General features: G+C 28.8%; 1 protein-coding gene across 5 annotated transcripts; it reads right to left on the bottom strand.

Annotated features, from left to right (window-relative positions):
• Positions 1 to 18,637: 18,637 nt before the first annotated feature.
• LOC129297869 (transcription factor PIF4-like) lies at positions 18,638 to 23,350 on the bottom strand. Of its 5 annotated transcripts, none has more exons than XM_054936210.1 (9): positions 22,972 to 23,348; positions 22,240 to 22,323; positions 21,254 to 22,148; positions 21,069 to 21,167; positions 20,928 to 20,993; positions 20,487 to 20,552; positions 20,102 to 20,398; positions 19,821 to 19,944; positions 18,638 to 19,250 (listed from the first exon to the last, which is right to left on the bottom strand). In XM_054936210.1, exons 2-9 carry the CDS (start codon positions 22,302 to 22,304, stop codon positions 19,234 to 19,236), a joined length of 1,629 nt encoding a protein of 542 aa, XP_054792185.1. In that variant the 5' UTR covers positions 22,305 to 22,323; positions 22,972 to 23,348; the 3' UTR covers positions 18,638 to 19,233. The 5 variants fall into 5 exon arrangements, with proteins under 5 accessions (XP_054792185.1, XP_054792181.1, XP_054792183.1 ...); XM_054936206.1 differs by lacking the exon at positions 18,638 to 19,250 and adding an exon at positions 19,343 to 19,668 and having other exon boundaries at positions 22,972 to 23,350; XM_054936208.1 differs by lacking the exon at positions 18,638 to 19,250 and adding an exon at positions 19,343 to 19,553 and having other exon boundaries at positions 22,972 to 23,349.
• Between the last annotated feature and the right edge of the window lie 1,871 nt (positions 23,351 to 25,221).

Below are 25,221 nucleotides of genomic sequence, written 5' to 3'. Positions count from 1 at the left end.
CCGACATTACTTGGGCCCACATCCAAAAATATATGATGCGTGAAAAATTTTAACTTTTAAATATGTTTGGTTGGGGGAGGGAGGGTAGCCTGCTTCCCTCCCCTCTTTTGGTTTGGTGGAGGCCTCTCCAAAACCTCCCCCCCTCCCTAAATTGGGGGAGAGCTCCCCTTCTCCCCTTCCCCCCAACCAAACATACCTTTGGGAACATGCCATGAGAGGATAGAGCCATCATAGAGTGAACTTTTTATTAGGTTAAAGAATGAAGTCTTTGACCATATTTTAAAATAAATATATTCAAAAAATACATTTAAAATAATTTTAGATGAAAAATAAATATTCCTAAATAAATTTAAATAAAGTGCCCAAGTCATATATCAACTCCAATTAGATTGAGTAAAAATGACTTTTTTTATACAAAAATAACTTTTATTTTATAAATAAGTGATTCAAGATTTGGTGATTGTTTAAATTGAAATTGTACAAATAAGATTTAAGACTACTAAAACTTTTGAAAGTGACATTGATCAAAAGTGATGTGGGTTAGTCATAATTTTTGCTTAGATACTTTCTATTAATAAGTGATTTTGGAGAAAGTTGGTAATCAAAATCAGTTACGATTGTATAATAATTACTTATAAATGTATAATTATTAAAAAGGACATATTTTAATAAAGTTGTTTGATTTTTCATAATTATCAATATAATAATTATAATTAAACAAGATTTTGATCATCATGACTTTTAAAAGTGACATTGATCAAAAGTCATGTTAGTGCATTATAATTTCTTTGAGATACTTTTTATTAATAAGTGATTTTGAGAAAGTTGATTTTGTCTTGATTTCATTAATCAAAATCACTTTTGAATATATAATTAACCAAAAAGAGTATGACTTTGGGTTTGTTTAGAATTCAATTAGATATAAATGATTATAAAAAAAATTGATTAACATGATTGATTTTAATTATAATTGATTATATTGTAATACAATCTGTTTAAATATTATTTTTTTAAAATTAATTTTAACATAATTGAAGATATTTGAATGATTTAGTTAGAATCAATTTTAATTATAAAAATTACCATAAAGGACATTATTTTTAAAAATTAAATTATTAATAAAGTTGTATATAATATTATTAAATTTTTTAAAATTTATTTAAGAAGTAAAATATATTATTTAACCTATATATTTGATTAATTATAGAAATTTAAATTATATTAATATCAAAATTTTAATTTACTATTTTAGTCCTTTTAAATTGTTTCCCATTTCAGTTGTTTAAAACTTCGTGCTATATAATCCCCATTGAAAACATAAAAGGTTAATAAGTAAATAAAAGCTTGAACTCTTCAATAAAAATTTTAGAGGATTTTTTGATAAAAATTAAACTTCAAAGGCCAAATTGATAATCAAAGTAAATTTGAGAGGCTAAAAATTATGTTATTTTTAATTTAAAAAAATCAGCACACAGTAAAAAAAAACTCTTTAACAGTAGGTTTTTCCCAAAAAAAATATTAACATAGTTAGTAATAAAAATACAATAAAATTAAAACCTAAAATATGAACCGTCTAAATCAAAAAATGCTGGATAGCAGGCGCAAACTAGGTCCATTTCTTTCTCATTCTTTTATTAATTAACTATTCTTAATTACTCATTTTGGTATAATCTTTGATTTAATTATGTCTTGATTAGGGCGCGTGGTGGGGCATGATCGCACAATAGTCGTGCAAAAATATTTGAGAGTTCTGCACAATTGAAAATTTTTCACGTGACCTCACATAAAAATGCATAATTTTCTGGTCTCTGAGTGTATATTTATGCACATATTATTTTTGAATTCAAAATTTTTCTATGTAGAAATTAATAACGTTATTTTTTTCATAGGTTGAAAAGGCAGTCAGTAGACTGAAAAGATCAGCAGAAGAAGAGAAATTGGATTTCCTTCATGATATATAGTTGATGAATTTCTTTTTTTTAATTTTTTTGTTAAGATTAATGTGTTTTTTTTTAATAGTAAGCTAGTCGATTTTTGGATGGTACTATATGGAACACTCTAATGTTGACCAACGTTTTCAAATTTCAACACACTGATAAACAAAAGATGACAAATAACGAGTATTATTAATTATTGGATTAATTAATTTTTGTTTCTTTTACAAGAAAGTCATAAAACCATCTTTTGTAATATGAAATTTTTGCACCGAGGCCCAAATTACAAATTTGACAATTTGAAAAATGTCTGGCCCAACATCGCTTGGGCCCATATCCAAAAATACATAGAGTAAACCTTTTATTGGGTTAGAGAATAGAGTCTTCTGATCATATTTCAAATAAAAAAGATAAAAAATTACATTCAAAATAATTTTAGACGATAAATAAATATCCCTAAATAAACTTAAATAAAGAGCCCAAGTCATATATCAACTCCAATTATTGAGTAAAAATGACTTTTATTTTATAAACAAGTTATTCAAGATGCCGTGCTTGTTTAGATTGAAGTTGTAAATTTTAGACCATAAGAACTTTTGAAAATGACATTGATCAAAAGTGATATTAGTTAGTCATAATTTATGTTTAGATAATTTTTTTATTAATTAGTGATTTCGAGAAAATTGGTAATCAAAATCAATTATGATTGTATAATCATCACTTATAAATGTATAATTACTAAAAAGGACATATTTTAATAAAGTTGTTTAATTTTTCATAATTATCAATATAATAATTATCACTAAACAAGATTTTGAACATCATGACTTTTAAAAGTGACATTGATCAAAAGTGATGTTGGTACTAAGGGTGATCAAATGTATGGTTTAGTTTAGTTTTGATCAAAACATAAACTAAACCAAATCAATCAGTTTGTACAAAGAATGACACTTGATAGGTTTTTTGTTAAAGTCAATTTGGTTTATACATAGATCAAGTTTTAATATTTTCTTGACTCTTTTTTTCCTTTCATATTCCAAAATCAAGTCACATTTTTAAGTTTATTATTTATGAATAGAAATAAATATTATATTAAAAATAAAAATATTCAAATTTTGTTACTAATAAACATTAGAGTATATGCATTGTAAGTAACGTTAACCCAAATTAAATTTTATTACAAACTTTCTTAATGTCTATAATAAAAAGAAACTAGTTTGAAATCAATAAAAGGAAAATATGTTTTAGTAGCAAGTTATGAAATTTTTTTACTCTCCTTAATCAGCAATGGCAAATGCAATACACTTCTTCTTAATTTGGACCATCTTTTACTGAAAAAATAATTAGCAAAATTGAAAAAAAGTAGGGTTAGAAATTCTATTTTAGGCTTGTGTTGGACTTTAATTGAGGTCAAAATTTAAAAATAATAAACAATAATTAATAGTCCAATATTAATTATAAAAAATACATTTAAAAATATAAAAAAGGTTTGGTTAAGATTTCAAGGAAGAAAAACCAAAATTTAAACCAAACTATTCGATTTTTTTTAATTTATAAAACCAAACCAAACCTTACTAATAATCAATTTAATTTAATTTTAATTGGATTAGTTTGAATTGATTTAATTTGATCGGCTTTATTCGGTTTTGGTCACCCTTAGTTGGTGCCTTGTAATTTCTTTTAGATGCTTTTTATTAATAAGTGATTTTGAGAAGGTTGGTTTTGTCTAAATTTTATTAATCAAAATCACTTATGAATACATAGTTACCGAAAAAGAGTATGACTTTAACAAAGTTGTTTAATTTTCCAAAATTATCATTTAATAATTATCATGATTAAATATAATTTAGTAAATGGCATGACCATTTGAATATAATTATCATTATTATTTAATAATTTAAGTGAAGTACATATTTAACTGCCAGAACTTTGTCTTTTTTGGCTGTGGTCCCACATAATTTGACGATGTTAAAAAAATTTGTCTACTCAGTAGTTCACAGCCCTTTTTGACTGAATAAAATATCAGACACTTCTGGATTCCAAATTCACTTACTATGTGTTTGGTTTTTAATTTATTAAAAATTTATTTAATAAAAATTAATTTGATAAAAATTTATTTGATAAAATTTAATTTTTATAATAAAATTTATATTTAAATATATTTTTTTAAAAGTCAATTTAGTATATTAAAAATTATTTGAATTATAATTATGAAATGTACTTTTAAATGTACAATTAACAAAAAGGACATTAATTTACAATAATTTATAAATTTTATTATACAAATATAATATATTTAAAATATTTAAAAAATATAATAAAGATTTTAAATAACATAAAATTTGATCTATAATGCTAAAAACTTAATCTCTAATTATTTATACTTTTTAATTTATAATTTTAAAAAATATGATGAAGATTTATAATTTTTGTTATACATTAATGCTAAATATTAATTATTTAATTTATAATAATAAAAACTTGATATCTAATTATTCTTATTTAAATGATAATTATATTTTTAATAAATTAATTATTTTTTAAATAAAAAATAAGATATTAAATTTGAGGTAATATAGTTAAATAAGATCCTATTTTTCAAAAGTAACAAAATGAAGCTTTTAAGATAAGAAAGCACATTTAGCTTATCCTAAAAAGACTTTCAAAAAGCACATTTAATCTTATTAAACTACACCTAAATAATTTTTCACATCTTAAAAGTGAGAAAGTGTTTTTAGAATATAAAAAATGCAATACCCAAATGGTGCCTTATCCTCTTAATCCACCAAAGGTAGCCAATGTTAAAACATATAATTTTTTAAGAAAAATTTTGAGATAGTTATTGCACAAAATCTCTCACTTTTAAAAATTTAAAATTAATCTTCATAATCTCTCTATCTTTAGCACGGACTCTCCTACTATTATTTTGTAAATATATTACTAAGAAATTTTCATCTTATATTAAAAACTATCTGATTTAAGCTAATATTACGTCTCTTTTTAGTTTCGCTTTTGCTCACCCTGCCTAGTTATCAGTATCAAATAAAATCAGCAGCCACTTCTTGCTCCTGAGAATACTGATCTATCCAGGTCGGCCATTAATTATATATCAAACCTTATAATTCTCGCATTTATGCTGATTTGTTTTTTGGGTTTAGGTTGCGAAACAAACACACATCAATTTCACATATGGTTCTCAGTTTCCCTCACAACACTTATTTTCGAGCATTTTGGTCCACACAACACCACACCTAGCCACCCACAAGGGTGTCCAAGAAAAATGTAGGGGTAGGTCAAGAACGAGAGGGGCCATATAAGACCATAACAACAGACAATAGCCCTACACCGTCCATTTCTTTGATAAGGTATATTTTTTTAAATTTTTAATGATTGAATTTCAATTAGAATAATATATTATGTATAATGCATATGACTACATAAAACCTGTACATTTTTGTGAGGCACAAGAAATATGCCTTGTGAATAGCAAAAACTAATGATCACCATGTGCTTTGATCAACTAGTTAAAGAATAGAGCTAACTTAACTAAAAATCTCAAGTTCAAGTCTTGAATATATAACAGCAATTAAATTCTCAATGAAAAGTATGCCTCATGAAAAAATGCCCAGCAAGTTATTGACCAAATTAGTTTGGGTCAAAGATCTAAATACTAGAACAAAGTAAAGCAAAACAAAACAAAACAAAAGAAAAACTAATGTCATCCTTCTACCTATACTGAGGGCAAAAAATATATCCTTTTTAATTTAGTTGTTGCATTAAAATTTGAACAGTTATCTCGCCAAAGGAAAAATTTATATTTAACATTAAGTTTAATAAATTAAAACTAAGAATTTATTAAATTTGAGGGAGAAGAATCCTATTGCTGTAGCGGCTACAACAACATGGTGGTGGTTTTTGATAATTAATTAATATGGATTTTTTTTCAAATTTAACCTGCACTGATTAATTTTTATATATTTTAAAAGTTTTATTTATAATCGTTATTGTTATAGTAGCTTCTATTTGTTATTTTTAATCTACACTTACTAGATTTTATTAATCAAATAATACAAAGACACAGAGAATGCAAATGATCTAGGATGCAATATTTCATCCAGTCAGAAGTTAGGTCTCTATTTAAAATTTGTTCTGATATTTTTCTTAAAAATTTAATATATTATAAATCTTCATAAGTTTTTTCCAAACAATATTAGTTTTATGCTCCATATTGGTATTCAATTATACTAATTTTATTTTAAAAATAATATTATCAATATGAAAATAATATCATTTATTTTTTTCCATTGTCTCATATCTTGGGAAATATGGGATATTATCACTAATCATCCAAACTAATTTAAACTCTCATTGTGTGTAACTATTATTATCAATGGTGATCTCATGAATATTTTGAAAATACATTTGTCAAATAAGTTGATTCTATCAATTGAACCAAGCACCTCTCCATACGTAAAATAATATCATTATTTATACATGAATCATCATGCATGCAGTGACACTATCACATCCTATGTAATCTTTCAATTTTTCATGTATTTTATTATATTTTGTGTAATTTTATTTTTTTAAATATTTTTACATGTATTTTAAAACGATTTAAATATAAATATCTAAATTTTAAAAAGTGAGTCTAAAATGAGACAATGATATTTAAAGACCCTTTTAGAACATTATTTACTACTAAGGATCTTAAAATTTTAAAATTTCAAAAAAAGACCAAAATTAAAAATTTTCTAATTAATTTTTTCACAACTCATTTTTCATATTTTTAACACTAATATTTTATAATAGATGCGTTGCTTAAATAAGTAATTGGAGATTTACACCTCAATTCTTGTATAAATCACTTGAAATATTGAAATCGTAGATGATGAATGTTGACTATTGAAAACATCAAAATTGTTTATCAAAAGGATAAAAATCTGAATACTCACTATGTTAAAAATGGCTACTGAAAATTTGATAGATAAGAATTAAAAAATTGGATAAAAAGTTTTTAATTTCATCTAAAGACCAAGGTTTTTTTTATAAATTTCATAATTGTAAGATCTTTAATTATTCTAATTAATATTTTTAGGAGTTTTTTAAATGTTGTTTTTCTATCTAATAATTTTTTTTTGCCAGATTCCTATCTTCTAATAATTACAAAAACTGAATGCAAAGACAATTGACCTGACTAGCTAGCCTATGTAAAGTATCCTATAGAGATAAAGATTCCCTGATTGATTTGGAAAACCGAAAGAACCCACAAGGTGACTCCTAAATCTAATTTGTGGACAGAAATAAATTGAAGCTAAGGATTGAGATAGAGAGAGGGAGATCTGACCACAGAAAACTTGTCAGAGATTTGTGGGATTGTATAAGAAATCTCAGTCATTTTCCAAAATGCAACTTCAAGAATATGATGGAACAAGAAGAAACAAGTCCACATTCACCCAACTTGTGTTATATATGTATATATATGTGTGTGGCTTTGAATTAATGTTGTTATTATCTCTTGTTTTTGTTGTCCTGTTGTTATATGTATTGTTATTTCCTTCATGTCATTTTCTGTGCTTCAACTCTTATCAACTTGCTCTGTTGGCCTCAAGATTATCATTTTCAAGAATTCACACCCCTATATATGTTGCATTATATATTTCTTTCAAGTATCAATAAAAGCATGTGTTTTATGAAGTTTGAATAGAATATATTATTATAATTACTATTAAAAAATGACTTACTATAAGTTTATAGTTTATATTAAGTTATTAAAAGAAATTTATGAGTATCAATTTATGAAGTTTGAGAAATGAACTATTTTATTTATCACCGATAAAGAGTATAGTAAATTTAGATCCTCTTGGCATAAAAAAAAAAAAGATCCTCTAAAGTAAGTTACTAGGGTGCAGTAGGAAGACATGAAAATAAAATTGTGGATTCCACTATTTATGAACTTACATAAGTGGAATCCATAGTTTTCTTTTTATCGTTTTCTACTTTTCGATGAACTTCAAAAGATCTAAAATAGTAGTGTGACTTGTTGGAAGTTATATATTATGGGGAAAATTTATTACAGATAAAAAGTGTAGTAAATTTAGATCCTCTTTATATATATATATATATATATATAATCCTCTAAAGTAATTTACTAGGTGAAGTAGGAAGACATGAACATAAAATCATGGATACCACTTTTGTATTTATGAACTCACATAACCGGAACCCATAGTTTTCTTTTTATTGTCTTCTACTTTGAATTTCTATATTGTTGGAAAAAATTTATATAGGATAGATAAGGTGCTTGTTTTTCATTAATAAATCGAGACATATTCATTCTTTATATATTATTTTTTCTATAACAAATTTTTATTTTTAATATTATAAATATATTAAAATTTACTTATTTTGATTTAATTGAATAAAAATATATTAAATATATAATGTTTAAATCTTGCCTTATGTTATATATTTTTATTATCTGTTCATGAAGCTAAATCATCTCATTAATTTAACAATTCTGTTGATATATTTTTTTTTTGGTCTCGCAAGTATTCTCTTATAAGAGACAATCCTATTTAAGGTAAAGTCAAATTTTTTTAATATTCTAAAATGCAAGTTAAACTTTGTGGGCAAATTTTACTTCTGAAATGTTCCTTAGTTAATTAATTCACATAAATAAAAGAAATTAGGTGAGTTTGTTATTTGTAAGAGTATAATATTAATTTTTTATTCAGTTTATGTTTTCTGAAGTGACATTATTATGTCGATATATTTTATAAATCATTTGGTACATGCAAGAGAGATTATAACTCATCGAATTACAGTAAATTGATCTCATACCATTAACTTGAGTTTTTAAATTGAAAGTAGCTTAATATGAAAATATTCCATCTTTTTTTAAGGTAAAGAAAATATTCCCTCTTCATTATTCCAAGCAAAAATTGCCCATAAGGACTAGAAGGTTCACATATTTGGCATACCGCCCAACTTTTGAAGTAAAACCTGCAGAGGACCATGATCCTACAGAGACAATATGTTTTTAGAAAATAAAAATACTAAAATACCTTCTTTCTGCAATAATCTATAGAAGTTGTCTATAAACCTTCAACAATATATATTGTAAATATAGAAAAAGAAAACGCATATCCCTTAACGAGCATAATCTCTTGTAAGCTTTATTTTTACATTATGCCCAAATATATAAGCCTTATAGGCCCTGCAACCTGTTCTTCCTGTATTCCAATATTAACATATCAGTCTATACCTAGAGGCTATTAATTAAATTACACATATAGAACCTGGAAATTTTTAACCTTTCATCATATATGAACAGAAGATAACGCGTGAAAGTGACATCAAAGCGTGATAGAGTGAAGACTGGAGAGAGAGAAGCTAATATGAATAATGGTGATGGGATATGATGTTGATTTAGTGTTCCAACTTCGCAAGGGAAGTGTTTGTGAAAAGTCCAAGGTTAAATAAATGTAGTCCCCACCACTGTTTCAAAAGCCAAATTGGATATTGAACTTAAACAATTAACGGTTCTTATTTTTTATGATTTAATCGATTCGGTTGACAGTTTAACTGATGATATAATAATTAAAAAATAAAAATAATAATAAATATATATAATATATAAAAAAATTAAATCTATAATATATATAGTTGTTAATAAAATAATACAATAAAACTATAAAATCAACAATGTTATATAAAATAATTTTATAATTTATCTATAGGTAGATATTGGTTAAATTAGATATGATTAAATGCAAAACTATCTGCATTTACACTTATAACTATCAACTTTTTAAAAAAAAATAGTTTCAAATCATATTATATACACGTGAAGGGTCCAAAAATGTAGTTGGTTTGTAGCAAGAGTCTATTTTTTGAATTTTTTTAGTTTTTTTTAATTTTTAAATATTTTTTTAATATTCTGTTTAGAACCATCCAATTTTCTGAAAAACATTTGAGCTTTTGATTAAACTTTGATTTTTGGCTCAATAACATCTTAACTTCAATTCAATTCAACTCAACCATAAAAAATAATTTTTTAATCCAAACCAAGTCATTAACATCTCCGGTTTGAATTTTTGGTTTTGTAACATTCCAAAAATCTTAACTTCAAATTAATCAAGTCAAATGAGTTTAAGTCAGTAATTGAGGGTAATTAGGGAATTAGCATGGTGTGTGGTTTAAGAGGGCTAATGAGTCTATTGAGTTATGATTACAACCTTAAGATTGAATCCAGAATGATAATGGGCCACCTAGGCCCTATAGAGGGAAAAAATTTGAGGAAAGAGATCCCTATGCCACGACATAGAGGCCAAAATTCATGAGAGCTTTTGTGCCATATGCCGTGATGCATGACACCTTTTTACACAAGACACACATACTTTGTACGCATGATCAAAATTTAAGTTCATCAAATGCGAGTTTGATAAAGAAAAAAAGGAGAAAAAGAGGAGTTGATTAGGAAAGGAGAAGAGCACAAGGAAGCTTTGCTAGGGCACAAGTTGGGGCACCATTTAGGAGTTATTTGAAGCTTTCAACCTCTACTAGTAAGTTTCTTAAGCCCAATCCTTCTTTCTCTTCCATTTTTCTTGAGTTTTGAAATTAAGGTTTGTTAGGGAAGTTGATTTTGGAACTAATGGAGCTATGGGTTCAAACCTATTAACTTAAATAAAATTAATGGGAGCTGTTTGAGTGATTTAAACGCTAATATAAGCAATAAATGTGTTTTTGGTTGATGGGGGCCATTAATATTAGAAAATTTACAATAAATGTGGTAGTTGGAGAGTGTGATACCATTAATGATGGTATAGAAGTCTAATGGAATTAATAAAAGTTAAAAGGAGCTAACGAACAAAATGAGTATACGTAAAATACTAGAGATTGGAGTTTTAAATAATGAAAATGTTGAATTACAGTGTTGGAAATTACCCTAACAAGGATATTAATAATTGCTGGTATAGTTAAATTGTAGAATAACTATCCTTGACACCATACAAGCTTTGTAAAGTTTTAGAAGTATATTATTGAGGGGTAAACTTTTAATTTCTTAAAGGTTAAAGATAACTGAGGAAAATTTTTTTTATGCTTTTGTGTGTTAATTAGTTACTTTGATTTATAAATTATTATTGAAACTTGTGAAATTGTTTCTAAAGAAAGTGTGGCCTGATACAATTGTACAACACATATTTAGCTTGATTTATGAGTTGATTGATAAGCTAAATGTGTGTTGAAATAGGTGGAATGATAATTAATAGGTAAGTCATATGGAGAAATGACTGGATTGGTAAGTAATTTGAGAAGTAAAATAGTTAGTGAAGTTATATGATATACTCTAAAGTGATTTTATGCAGAGTACAATGATGTTATTTAGCATGTTAGATATGTTAAGTTATATATATGCTATGAATTGTTTGTACTTGTGCATTGCATGATCATATAAGGTAAAAATTTATCTACAAATAGGAGTAGTGAGTTAAAATTCACGTGGTATGATTGCCATTCGGAGCTCGATGGCTTGCCTAGATATATTTATATTTATTGTCCCATTTGTTTGATGAAAACTGTTTCATTATTTATTGAAGGATTTGAACCAAACCTAGTTTTTACTTGTTTAACAAGGAAGCTAGTTTAAGGAGAACGACATTTCACAGTGTGAGATTTTAGAAAAATTATGACCCATAAGTGAGTTAAGTAACTTAACCGGGTAGGTTTTCATGCATAAAAGGCTAGGGTAGTTTCATTATATAGATGAGCCCATTGTGTAATATGTAACATCCCAATTTAAATTTTAATAGTTAATTTAGGTTAATAGAAATTTAAAAAAATATTTAGAGGTAAGCAAATTAGTAGAAAATGATTATTAAATCTAATTTAGTATATAATTCTAAAAAAAAATTAAAAAAATTAATTAAAAAAATAATAAAAAAATATTATTAAATTATTATTATAATAAAAAGAAGAAAATGTATTTAAAAAAAAAGGAAGAAGAAGAAGAAAAACGAGTTGCTTTCGGCGGCCGCAATGATTACATGTAAAATAGTAAAAAAGAAAGAAAAGGAAAGAAGAGAGAGGAAAAGGAAAAAAAATTATGGGACCCACATTCATTTTTAAAACCACCATTCTCTTCTCATTTTTCTTCATTTCCTTCCTCTTTCGTGTGCGATCAGAGAGAGATCCTGTGAGCGTGAGTCGCCGGTGCGGAAGATCTGAATTTTTAAGGTAAGAGTTTTTAATAGGATATTTAGGGTATGATTTAAGCTTTTCAAGACTAAGTAAGTATTCTAAAAAAATTTTTTTAGTCATCTTTTTCTTTGGTTTCTGAGTTTGTAGTGGTAAAAAATTTAAGATCTGGAAGAGGGATGAATTTATGTTGATAAATATGGTTTTTGAGGTTGTCAGTAGTATAATAAATGTTCTAGAGTATAAATTTGTTGATGATCTTTGAATTTGTGACTTATGGATCAAATGCTAAACTAGATCTGAAAATATATGTTGATTTATTAGGTTTAGATGCTTATTTGGGATGAGAAATGAATTATTATGGCTATAGGATTATGATTCTAACTAGAGACTCAATTTTTAATTTTTGGGTATTTTAGGTACGAATTTATGAAATAAAAAGAAAATTTTGATAATAGAAATTAGTTTAGAAGTTAATTTTTAGCTTATTAATGTTTATTGATAATTAAAAGAGGAGTTAAAAATTTTACTTATAGTATTAACTCTAGATTTGTATTAAGATTGAGATTAGGATTATGTTATATTTTTAATTCTATTATTAGAATTATTTTATTAGTTTCAAAAATTGAACTAAGATTTATAAATAATATGTTATTTGTCTATTGTATTACTGGTGAAGATTGTGGTGAGAGAGAATTTTTAAGGAATAATTTATTGAAAAAGCCACAAGGTAACCATGCTTTTAATTTATGATTTGTGTTACTTCATGTTAATTGGGTGATTATTAAGAAAATTATAAATTTTGTAATATTATATAATTGTACAATATTATTATGATTTTGTTTGATTATTGTGGGAGGTGTTGGGAGACTTGCCTATTATTGTTGTATTTATGTGCCACGTGGTACGCCCCTATTGGAGCGCAATCGGTGGTTTGTAAGGGCTCGGGCTAATCTACCTTTGGCGGTTAATTTAGCACTGAGTGAGGGCACGGCTCAAGGTCAATGGGGGATATAAGGATGGTGTTTGTGTGTATTTAATATTTCTTATATTTGTTAAAATTATATTATTTTTAATTCTCACTTAGTAAGCACCCACTTAACTGTTTGTATACACTATCATAAATTGGCTTTGGTTACTTGGCTTTTGAGTCTCATTATGTGGTTAAACAATTTTCAGGAGAAGAAGCCACGAGTGACACGTTGAAGAGTCCCAGAGGCTTAGTGGTATAGATCCACTGTCTCTTTTGGGTATTTAATTTATGATTTATAATTGTATTATATTGCCAATATTAGAGCTTTTTGTTTATTGTCAATTATATGAATATATAAATGTAATCATGCCTTTCAAACTATTTCTATTTTTGGTTATAATTTGGATGACTGTAATTTTAATATTTGGTTTACTTTGGATTGGTTAAAATGACATGATTATAAGGCCAAATAACTGGCTTGTGTTAAAAATTTACTAAATTGCTTATTTTACTTGTTGAGAGTATAAGGATGGACAAATGTGATTTAGTTTACTTGTTGGGAGTATAAGGATGGACAAATGTGATTTAGCCTAATGGCATGTGGGAGGTAAAAAATTTATCTGAAATGTTATAGTTGTGAGTTGAAACTAATTATAAAATATTTATATTGAAATTATTGATATAAAAATGTGTGGGTGGCTGTAACCAACTATGGTTGAGTTAGATTTTTTTTTAAAAAAAAAATTTGGTGTGTTACATAATAAGCCACTGTTTCATGTTGGAGGCATTAGAAGGACATAAGGGAGAAGTGATCATACATGTTGTTAAAAAAAAAAGGTACATGATTGTTTATATTGTAATCCTTATGATAGGATTATATGAATTCATGTTATTAGCCACGTGAAATGTGAACTAAGCCTTATAAATGATAAGTTCATATGCGCATGAAAATTAGATGCCACTTACATTTTAATTAATTGACATGTATTGGTATAAGTTAGAGATAACTTAGTTATTGAGTAGTTATGCTCACCCCTCTCTCTTCAATATTACAGGTGCTAGATCATTAGGATAGGATAAAGGGAAACAGTTCGAGGCTTGGGATTTTTTTTCTAAATTTGTAGGCCTCGTTTATTTTAAAAATTAATATGTATAATTTATCATGATATTGCCAACTAGAAGATTATATATTTTTGCTTAGTTGCACTATTTAATTTTAAGCTAAGTTTTATATTTTAAACCTTCAGTTGTATGCGTGTTAAATAAAATATCTAGAAATGACCAAAATGCTAGTGCAAGTGAGGAATGAGTAAATTCATGATTGATGATTATTATATGATGCTTTATGCAATTCAGACTTCCCCTTCTATTTTTGTTATTAAAGAGTTGAGTATTGAAAACGTTGTAAATGTGCTATAGTTTCACATTTAAATCATTTTTTAATCAAAAGTTAAATACTTGCTTTTAAACTTACTCCTTCCACAATCATATCCTGACTTGGGTGCCCAATTTATAATCTAAGTGCCAAAGGCTTAAATCTTACCCTAGATCATCTCAATCGAAATTAGACGTCAGATGAAGAAATGAGATGCATCAAAAATTCATCCTTATTGCCATCGAATGACAACAATGAAAGTTGTCATCCTGTGTAATGCATTGTGGCTCATAGCACCTACACAACAGCCTATGGCATAGCAAGAGAAGTGCCACAGCACGTTGGTGACATGTCGCAGCACACCTCCTATTTCCCGCACAAATGATGTTTTTGACCCTTAATGCAAATGTTTAGAGACCTTTTTTTATATCCTATGATTCCATATACATATTTTATTCTAATTTTAATTTATAAAATGATATTAAAGTATTTTAAAAGTTTGAAAACTTGGGTTCCATTCATGTGAATTTAAAAACTTAGTAATCCTCTTGGTTTAATTATGTGATTACTTTAGTTTTAGAATTAAATATAAATTAATAAGGTTAACCTTACTTGTTCAATTGAGATTTTGAAATAATGATCCCCACATTCAGCAACTTAAAGTGTGTGACTGGTGCAAATGCTAGGAAAAATTAATAATTCTAAATTAATTTCACATAAATAATTTAAATATAGAAAAATCTTTTAAAATTATAAAATTATTATGAATCTCATGTTTTTTTATTGAGGTTATTAGTTTGTTAGTAAATTGTTCGGTTAACAAATAAACAGCAAAAATTAACAACTGTCTTATAATAATTGACAATTTTAATAAAAGATTTGAAATTCTAAGTAGTCTTATAATTTTATGAAACTTATTTTTATTTTTATATTGCTTGCACAGGATTAAAAATGATTTTTCCTAAATGTTAAATAAGCACTGGAAGATTACAATCAAGTCTCAAAAAGTTAATTATTTATTCAGCTCCTTTACAAGTTAAACATTTATATTTACATATTAAACCTCAACATTTAGTATTGCACGGGAGTTGCAAGTAATTAATTTCCTCTCATGTAATTCTCCCAATAAGTAGCATGCATTCATTGCCCACAACCACAAGTGCGTAACCATATTAAAAACTGAATTTTCTGAAAATACTAACTGAGAAGTTGAGTACTACTCCAATTTTTAATACAAAATAAAGTTTAAATTTTTTGTTGTTTTTAATATAAAACAAAGTTAGATTAATTATTTTTAATTCTACCCTTTATCATTTACTCCCTCCGTTTAAAAATAAAAGGTATTTTTAACCGAATCTCACCCCTAATAAAGTAATTACTTAATTTCAAACTAACCCTATCTTTTTATGTTTATTCCTATTAAACACCTTACAATAAATACAAAGTCAATATTAATAGGGATACTTAAAAAAAAAAGACAATGATTATATTTCAAAATACTAAAAATATTTTATATTTTTGAACATCCAACTCTTAAAAAATGTCTTATATTTTTTAACGGAGGGAGTATTTATTACCATTTAAATTCTTAGACTACAATTTATCATAGTTAGTACATATTAATTATAAACAAGAATGAAATTAAAAAATTAAATATTTTCTTTACAATTTTAAAGATATAACCATCGCTTCTTAATAAAAGGCAAAGTTGATTAGTTTTTCCTTATACTAAGAACAAAAGGGAATACTATTACATGGTTGTTCTATTATTTGATATAGGTACTAAAAGCATTTTTAGCGTTGGCTCTTCTGAGAATAATGATATAATGAATTAGTGGCAATAATAGTGGGACATATATATCGGTATCGAAAACTCCAAAAACATGTGCCACGGTCTCAAGGTGCATGCACGTGATATTATTATTTTGAATGAAAATGATAAAACGTGAAAATAATGAGAATGATCGTTATCTCTAGATTGATTTTTATTATCTTATGCATGGAACATTCTCATATATAAGACCACCTAACATACTTCATCTCAAAGTTTATCTAAAAGCGGAGGGTTAAAATTAATTTCAACATTTTTTACAAATAAAAATATTTATACTTATAAAGAATATTTTAAAGTATGGGGACAATGGCCCCTACATGTTCCCCTTAAATTTTTCACTGGATATGACTCAAAATTTTAGCATATAAGTACGAGAAAATATATATATATATAATATTTTAATACTTTATTTTATAAGTAAGATGTAGTGAGTTTTAAAGAAGTATTTCTAAAGCAATATAAGCAGAGTATATATGTTCACAATCAACAAAAATATTAATTTCTTTGTTTTTAAGTAATATGTAAAAATTTTGTTAGAAAAATTATAAAAGAAATGCTGAAATTTGTGATTTATACCATGAAGTACGATATGATATTGGATATATATCAAATATGGGTATGTTTACTTTTTCAAAATACCTAAACGATAAATGATCATAATTTTTAGGGAAATGGCAAGAAATCCTTGTGAATTAAATAATAATTTAATCTTTTAAAATGTCATAATATCAAAAAAAATTTTAAAAATCTCTTTGTCAATGCTTTTTTTTTAAAAAAATTATTTTACCCTTATTGATAAATTGCGATTTCTTATTCAATTCTTGCAATTTTTTTGAGAAAAGTTGTAACTATTTAAACAAAAGTTGTGAATAGAGTTTGTTATTGAAGAACTTATTTTTTAATAATAAAAACTATATTTGACAAATTATAATTTTTTATTTAATTCTTACAATTTACAGAATAAAAGTTATTATTCTTTTAATAAAAGTTGTGGTTGGAAATTATTTTTCACTAATAGAAATTAAATTTGACAAGTTGTGATTTTTTGTTCAACTCTTATTATTTGCAGAATAAAAGTTGTGATTCCTTAAATAAAAGTTGTAATTGAATCTTGTTAAAGGTAAAATGGTATTTTTTTAAAAAGTTATTAATAAAGAGGTTTCTATAAACTTTATTGGTATTATGACATTTTGAGTAATCAAATTATCACTTATATAATTTAAAGAGATTTTATTATTATTTTTTCATAACCTCTCCAAATATAAACTCAAAGTCAAATTACAAAATCTTGAGAAGTTCAATCAGAATTTTTGTCACTTTCAGCCCAAAAAAAAAAAGAGGATATCACCTTTCGCCCTCGAATTTACAAACAGTACAAAATGTTACTCTGTAATCAACACATATATCCTTAAAACTTAGTTGAATTAACTAATAATGTTAAAATCTTGAGAAGACAATAAATATTCTGAAGGGACCAGATCTGCAACAAGTCCAGGGTGGAGAAGCGTCTTTGCATTAAACATGTGGTCCCATGACATGAAAACAACAGGCACAGATGAACGATGGCATCAAAATTTCGAACTGTTTATTGGATTATCTTCAATGTCACTCACAGGGACCAGTACCACACATTCAATTGCACCTTGACTAAAGATAGATCAGACACAACACAAAGTGGTGGGGATAGATTCAATTTTCATGCTACTTTCTTCAAAGATGAGATACACCTACACACACACACACACCAAACTAAAGTTCAGAACGACATAGTGAAATGATTGCAATCTGATAGCAAAGTAATGAAGTGAAGGAGTTGATTCTACAAAACCAAACATTATCCCATTAACTAAGGTCGACCACATAAATTACACAATTTTATTGTGCTCTATCATTTATTAAATATTTAAAAATGATGTTAATTAAAAAGTTCTGATCAACAACTTTTAAAAATATTTTCTTTAACCTTCTCTTATTTCTCTTAATAACACTCAAAATTATTCATTTTACTTTCTTTACCGATCCCTCCCATGATTTTCTTTATACGTGTTTAAACCATCTTAAACTATTTTATAACATTTTTTTCCTTAATAGATGTTACACTCACGTTTTTTTATATATATTCATTTTAAATTTTATTTTTACATGTATACTCACATATTTATCTCACCATTCTCATATTTATTACTCCAATTTTATATTTTTATTATCTTATTAAAGTCCAACATTAACTATCAGATAACATAACTTGTTTTATAACAATTTAATTTGACTTTCCTAAAACACCAAATAAAAATAAAGCAACAAAACATGCAGTGCCAGTCTTTTCAAACTCATAATGATATAAATTATGCTATTAGCGAAATCCCGAGCCAGCGTCACTACATGCTAGCACTGTGGGACAAATTTGTGAGGAATGAAAAAGAAAATAGAAAGGAGACCCAATTAATCTAGTTGTCTACATCAAACGGCGGGTCCCTACAGCTCTCATCAGAACTTTTCAAAGTTAACAATGAGCGGCTCACAACACCAGTCTTCAAAGCCAAGTGGGAGTGGGACCCTTGGCCTTCACCTATCATCACTTGCAAAAATAGAGCCATCTTATGGTTGGAAGACTTTGAGGACATGAGCAATCTTTTTTGGAGATAGCCATTTAACCAAAACCAGTTTCTTCATTCCTGTCATTACATCCATGAATGGCATGACAGGTATGGATTTTCTGGGCTTATTACAATTCCCACTTCGCTTTGGAGAAATACGTAGAGTCACCGACGGACAAACAAGTGACTTGTCAGTCCTGTGAAGAAATGCTATATATTCAAGTATTTTAGTTGAGTAGGCACAGATACTGAAAATCATGAGCTGGCCTGTATTGTCCTGCTTGTCTTATTAATTACACAGTAGATTTTGATAAGCATGCTCATAAACTAGTTAAACCTGTAAACAATGAACAACGCAAAACTGTCAGTGAAATTTTATGGAATGAGAATGCTCAAGGCACAAGTGGACCCAACAAAAGACAAAACTGATGAATGGAATGGAAATTTTATTGAGTAATAAATGCATTCAAATAGTACTGAAATGAGACACTCAAAAGAAGTTTATCTGCTAGCTATTGAAGCAATGGAACTTCACAAAGATAACCTATATCTGGCTAATAATATAAATCTGAAAGTGGAAAACTAAGGAAGAATCTAGCAGCCAGTCAATGTTGAGCCATGTTGATTGAAGGTAAAGCATCTGCCAGAAACATTTGTCTCAGTCACTATGCATTGCTTGCAGTTTAGAATTATAATGCTATCAATAAAGATACGCTTGAAGAATTTTAGGACAAGGACTTGCCGGGGGAAGATATCTGTGTCCAATTTAAAGCATCAGTAGTTGTTAGAGAAAATTTTCATGTGCTGGCTACATGAAGTCTTGCAACTATTTACTTAAATGCAACAGGCAAAATTTTTCCATATAATTGATGCGGTCAAGGAATTTAGAAGTATGTAAATGGCTTACCCATCTTGCCACTTAAATTAACATCATTATTTGCAGCTCCATTCAAGGGTTCACTGCTACTGCTGGGTGGAATCATTGTTTGACTATGTTGTACTTGAGATCCATAATTAAATACATTCATCGGCTACAAGACCAAAGATAGAAGGAAATTAAATGGAAATTTATTTGAACGGGAACAAGATGGAGGTTTTAACAGGAATACCATGAGAAATCAAAAAGGTGTTGAAGTTTTGTTCTTTTTTCAAAAAGAATTTAGGAGTTAATTTGGAAGAAACCAAAACCTGAGAGGCACTTTGCATAAATTGATACCCCATATAACGTGCGTATTGCTCTGAGAAAGCTTGATTTTGCATCTGATTTTGATAAGTAAAAGGACCCATAACAGGAGCTTGATGCATCAAACCCTGGTTCGGCGTCTGAGCCATAGATATGGAATGATCAAGTGATGTTCTTGGTAACTGCACCGGATTTGGAATAGGAGGAAAAGAGGGCGAAGCCATTCCCATGCCCATTGGGGACATATAGTGCTGAATTCCTGGAAACATCATTGGTGCCATTCCAGCTCCCATCCACATTACCTAGAAACGAGAATGAAACGATCTGTTGTTACCAAATTATCAATGTAAAGACAATTACCACTGGCACATTCTTCAGTGCAATTTGTACCTGAAGTTGTAACTGAAGTGATTTCAAGTACTCGATTGCCTCATCTAACATTGATGCTTTATCTGTCTGCAAATGAGCCATTGCTCCAATTAGCAAACCTCTATGATTGGATAACATGCAAAAGAGAATCATTTTAAACAAAACAAACAGGTTTAGATAGTTATTTTTTTTTTCACAAATTTTGACCACTTTTTATTTCTTTTATAAAGATGAGGGGTGGGGCATTATGAATCCTTTAATAATTAACTCAACAAGATCTTTCTCCTTCTAGCTTCTACGTTCCTTCTCTTCCCCCTCACCTGCCAAACATGTTTTATGCCTTCTTCACTTAATGCACCAAAATAAATCCAGCAGTCCGTTATTTCTGAATCTGAATGCATGCATCTTCAACACAATCCATTAAGAAGAGATTAACAAGTCAATAGGCATATGAAAATCAACCTTGTTGCTATGAGGTATGAGTTGTTGCAATGTCCTCATCTTCTCATTGATCCGATCTCTTCGTCTCTGCATTAGTAACAATGTAATGGTTAGAGTTAAAATCACCAAGCTCAGCTTTCCGATAAAGTACCAAGCCCTAACCCTTTCTGAGAGATTATGCACTTCAGCTGCACGGTTCCTTCGGCAAGGCCTTGTCCCCTGAGCTACCTTGTTTTCAACAGCCGATTTGGGTTCTGTGGCCTGTATTATACATAGAGAAATAGGTCAGGTGCAAAAACAAAAGACAAGCATTTAATCATGAAGATGAATGGAGAGAAGGGCTTCACCTCACTTTGTTCCTCTAATTCTTCTGCATCTATCCTTTTCCTTTTTTGGCCGTGGTTTCTTACAGACCAGGAGCATGTTTTTGCAAGACTACCTGAGTCATCTGATGATGAACTCAAAGTTGGTTCAAGCACCTCTGACTTCCCTTTTTCACACTGAGGAATTGATTTCTGGACACCATCCTTCTGGGGCTCAGTTTCAGAATACAAAGCAGTAGTCCAAACCCCACTGCTTGATGCCCTGCTTATGTCAGGATCTAGAGGAACTTGGTTGCTGCCACAGTGACTTGAACCCACTGTCACGACCGAGCACTCTTTACCTTTGTTTTTCAATAGATTACAATTACCTTTATCTTCAGACTGTGCATTAGAAGATGTTGAGGCTACTTTGGAGGGTTTTGAAAACTGAGAAAAATTGACGACATTTTGTGATCCGCCAAAACTAATTTTTTTCAGCGTTGAATCAGGAAAATGAACTCTTGGAGCAGGCATAGGATTTCCTGAGAATTCCTGAGAAAAGGGCTTTAGATTTGGTGTTTGTGAACTTGTAGTCACATGGCAGGCACTGTAGGGGCCGAATTTGACATACTTTCCCTCTTCGAGTTGCCTTATTGGCTTGTCAGACTCAAACCCAGAGGATGGCAGTTCAGATAATATGCTTGAACAGAGTTGTTGTTCCAATGGATCCTCAAGTGGATATTGAATCCATGAGACTGCATCATCTTCTTGAATCAAATGGCTTGAGTTCCCATACGATTCATTAGCCCTGATTGTTGATTGATCATCTCTCTGGAACTGTCTCGAGTCGATAGAAGTCGCAACTGGTTTTCTTTGCGTTTGGCTGTGCGTAACTACCTGTCCATTTTGCCATATCAGCTCCACAAGTTCTTGGCCCGACCTGTAGAATTTGCCAGAGGGAATTATGATTAAAGCGAAGAGTTTTGAGAGAACAACAATACTCTGCTTTGATAGATATAGATGACACACACCCCATGAACTTCTTTTGATTGGTGACACAGCCATCATTCTCAAAATTCCAACCAGGAAAATTCATGGCTATGCAAACGGGAAATCTGTGTAACAAGAGAGAAGAGAATTTAATTTCAGATTTTGTAAAGAACAAAATCAATATCAGATACCCAGTTAGATGCCAGACTTTGACTTCTCATCAGCAACTTTTATGAGCAGAATAAAATAAGCTGTATAGTCCGGCTAATTGGATAATCAAACAAGAAAAAACAATTTTTTAAGTGAAACAAGAAATAAAATAAAGAAATCCACAAGATCCTGTGGCTTTACCAGTAGAGAATAGAGCAAAACCCAATGAAATAGAACCACAAGTTATTTTTAATATTATCAATCTGAATTTGGCAATAAGTAAAGCACAGAAAGTTCTACCTTCAAGAAGCACAAAAAGGCATTTCATCGCATACATTAAAGTTGAAAAGTACAAGCACATTACACACACTTGCCCACAGAAAGCATAAAAGGAAAGAAGTACAGGAATAATTTAGAGGAAAAAAATTCCCACCAAACGCTGAACCCAACTGAGAAAGAAAAAGCAAATAGGGCAAATTCTGAGATGACCAGCTTTAAACACTCGTAGACAAATACACACGCGGAGAAAAATGGTCTGAAAAGGCACGAGTTCCAAAGTATAAAAATATCCCAAATTGCTGAAAACAATACCTAATTTGATCAACACTGAAAATTCGACTCACTTGAAGTAGAAGAAAGAAGACGAGCCACCCAACTGAACTGAGACGAATTGTGATACTGCAGAAACCTGGAAGAGAAGTTAATTAAGAAATGAGGGGCTAGCTTTCTGAGCTCTCAGTGACAGCGAACGAACGAATGAATCTTGGAGGAAATGTTTGAAAACGGAGAAGATGGGAGAGAAGCTTTTAACGGGAAGACCGATAGCGACATGCCGACATGGATGAAGAGAAAGAAGTGACGAAGAATTCAAGGCGAAGGGGATACTGTGGTTGGAAGAAGCGAGAAAAACATGGGTTCACAGCACAAGAGGTTGGAAGTCGGAGAAGACGTAAATCATAAATGAGGCCCGTGTCTCTGAAAACTACAGCTTCTCCGAGTTCTTGGTTCTTCCCATCTTAAATGCTCCAACGAAATCTAATTCTGCAAGCACATGGAGGGTGTCATCTAAATCCACATCCTGATGCCGCCACGTGGCAAGCACAAGATCCATGTTTTCTTTGGGACAATAATTCATTCATCACAAAATATAAAATATTTTTAATTAAATCTCACTCCTTAATAAAATAATTACTTACTTTCAGACTAATCTTATTTTTTTATATTTATCTCTATTAAATATTTTATAATAAATATAAAATTATTATTAATAGAAATATTTTTTTTAAAAAAGTAATAATTATACCTCAAAAGATCAAAAATGCCTTATATTTTTTAATATTTAATTTTCAAAATATGCTTTACATTTCTTAAATAAAGAGAGTATCACTTACAACTCCTAAATCTGAAAATAAATTTTGATATTCGCTGGAGGAATGACAATAAAGTCCTAAACTATAAAATTAATATTAGTTATGTCTCCTCACAATTTTTAAAAAAATTATAAATATTGATTTAAAATTTTAAATAGCTGTAAATAGGAATTGTAATTGTAGATTATGAGTTATATTTATAATTTAAATTTTATAATTAAAACTCCTAAATTTAAATCTATTTGAATTGTCTTCATTCTAATCATAATGAGAAGATCAAGGATTTCATTGTGAAAGATTTCACAATTACGTTGGACCATGTTTTCAAAAAAAAAAAACAAATAAATATGCCAATTGCTCACCAAATATCTTATGATAATCTTGACTTAACTATCTTTAATGAGCTGCTTACTGGCTATAGAATTATCTTGTATTTTTTATGTGATTGGATAATTTTCCTCCTTCCACGAGTTTCTTGTGACCATGTATTAAAAAAGTTGTCTAAATCAATATTTGTATTTGATTTTTGGAAAATTTTATTAAAGATCCAATTTTCGCAAACTTTTTTATTTTGAAACTTTAATATCATTCGCCAATATTTAATTTATTAAAATACCTTTTTATTTTTTTAAACTCATTACTTTTTCATCAAAGTCATTGTTAGTGGCCAGATCGCTGCTGTTGCCGCTGTAAGGTCTCTTTTGTCTAGCGAGAGTTTTTCTCTCACCTTGGGTGACCAATAGGGTTTCGGGGTTTTTGTTTCTAGTTTTGAGTGATATTTTCTGGTAGTGGGCATGCTTCAGTGTTTTTCTTTCTGTCTTTTTGAAGTGGATTGTGAGGTATTTCAGTAGTGTCTTATTTTGATAGATAGTGTTTGGGGGTTTGGAGGTATAAGGGACTGCGGTAAATATCTTTGCTCAACTGTCAGATGGAGTTGGGTTCGAGTGAATATTAACTAGGAGGTTGATAGCTGAAAAATTTTTCCTAAACAGATGAACAAGGTGATGATAATTGAGCTAATTCACAAAGATTGGGGGTATTCAAGAACGTCTAGATATTAGGATGCTGGTGGGTTAGATATTACTTACAGGTTTAACAAAGAGGAAGATTATCTGTGCATCCTTAAGGGACGCTTTTGAATCTTCAAGAATGGCCTCCAATAAGAGCGCTGAGGGAGTTGGATTTTAATTTCTGCTCTATTTTGGTCCAATTTTGCAACGTTCATATGGTAGTTATTAGATTGAAATAATGCTTTGTGCCGTTGCTTAGCCATTGAACTAGTTCTTCTTGAGGAGCCAATGCTAGAGGGCAGGTGCTGAGGAGCTTTGTTCGTGCTCGTCCATTGCTTCATATTCAAAAGCCTGCTGTTGTTGAGTTTTCGTCCCTAGACCAGGTTTGTCTGATTTATGGGTGGAGGTTCAATGTGGTATGTTGGGTCATGAGGCTTGCCAATGTCGTGGGGGACGATGAATGTTAGTCAAAGGACTTACTCAGCCTATGTAT

The sequence above is a fragment of the Prosopis cineraria genome, unplaced genomic scaffold, assembly GCF_029017545.1.
Source record: "Prosopis cineraria cultivar Desert tree isolate PC_DT_omini unplaced genomic scaffold, ASM2901754v1 PC638, whole genome shotgun sequence".
NCBI classification, from domain to species: domain Eukaryota; kingdom Viridiplantae; phylum Streptophyta; class Magnoliopsida; order Fabales; family Fabaceae; genus Prosopis; species Prosopis cineraria.
Note: the sequence above shows the minus strand (reverse complement) of the source record. Positions and strands in the feature narration are given on the sequence as shown.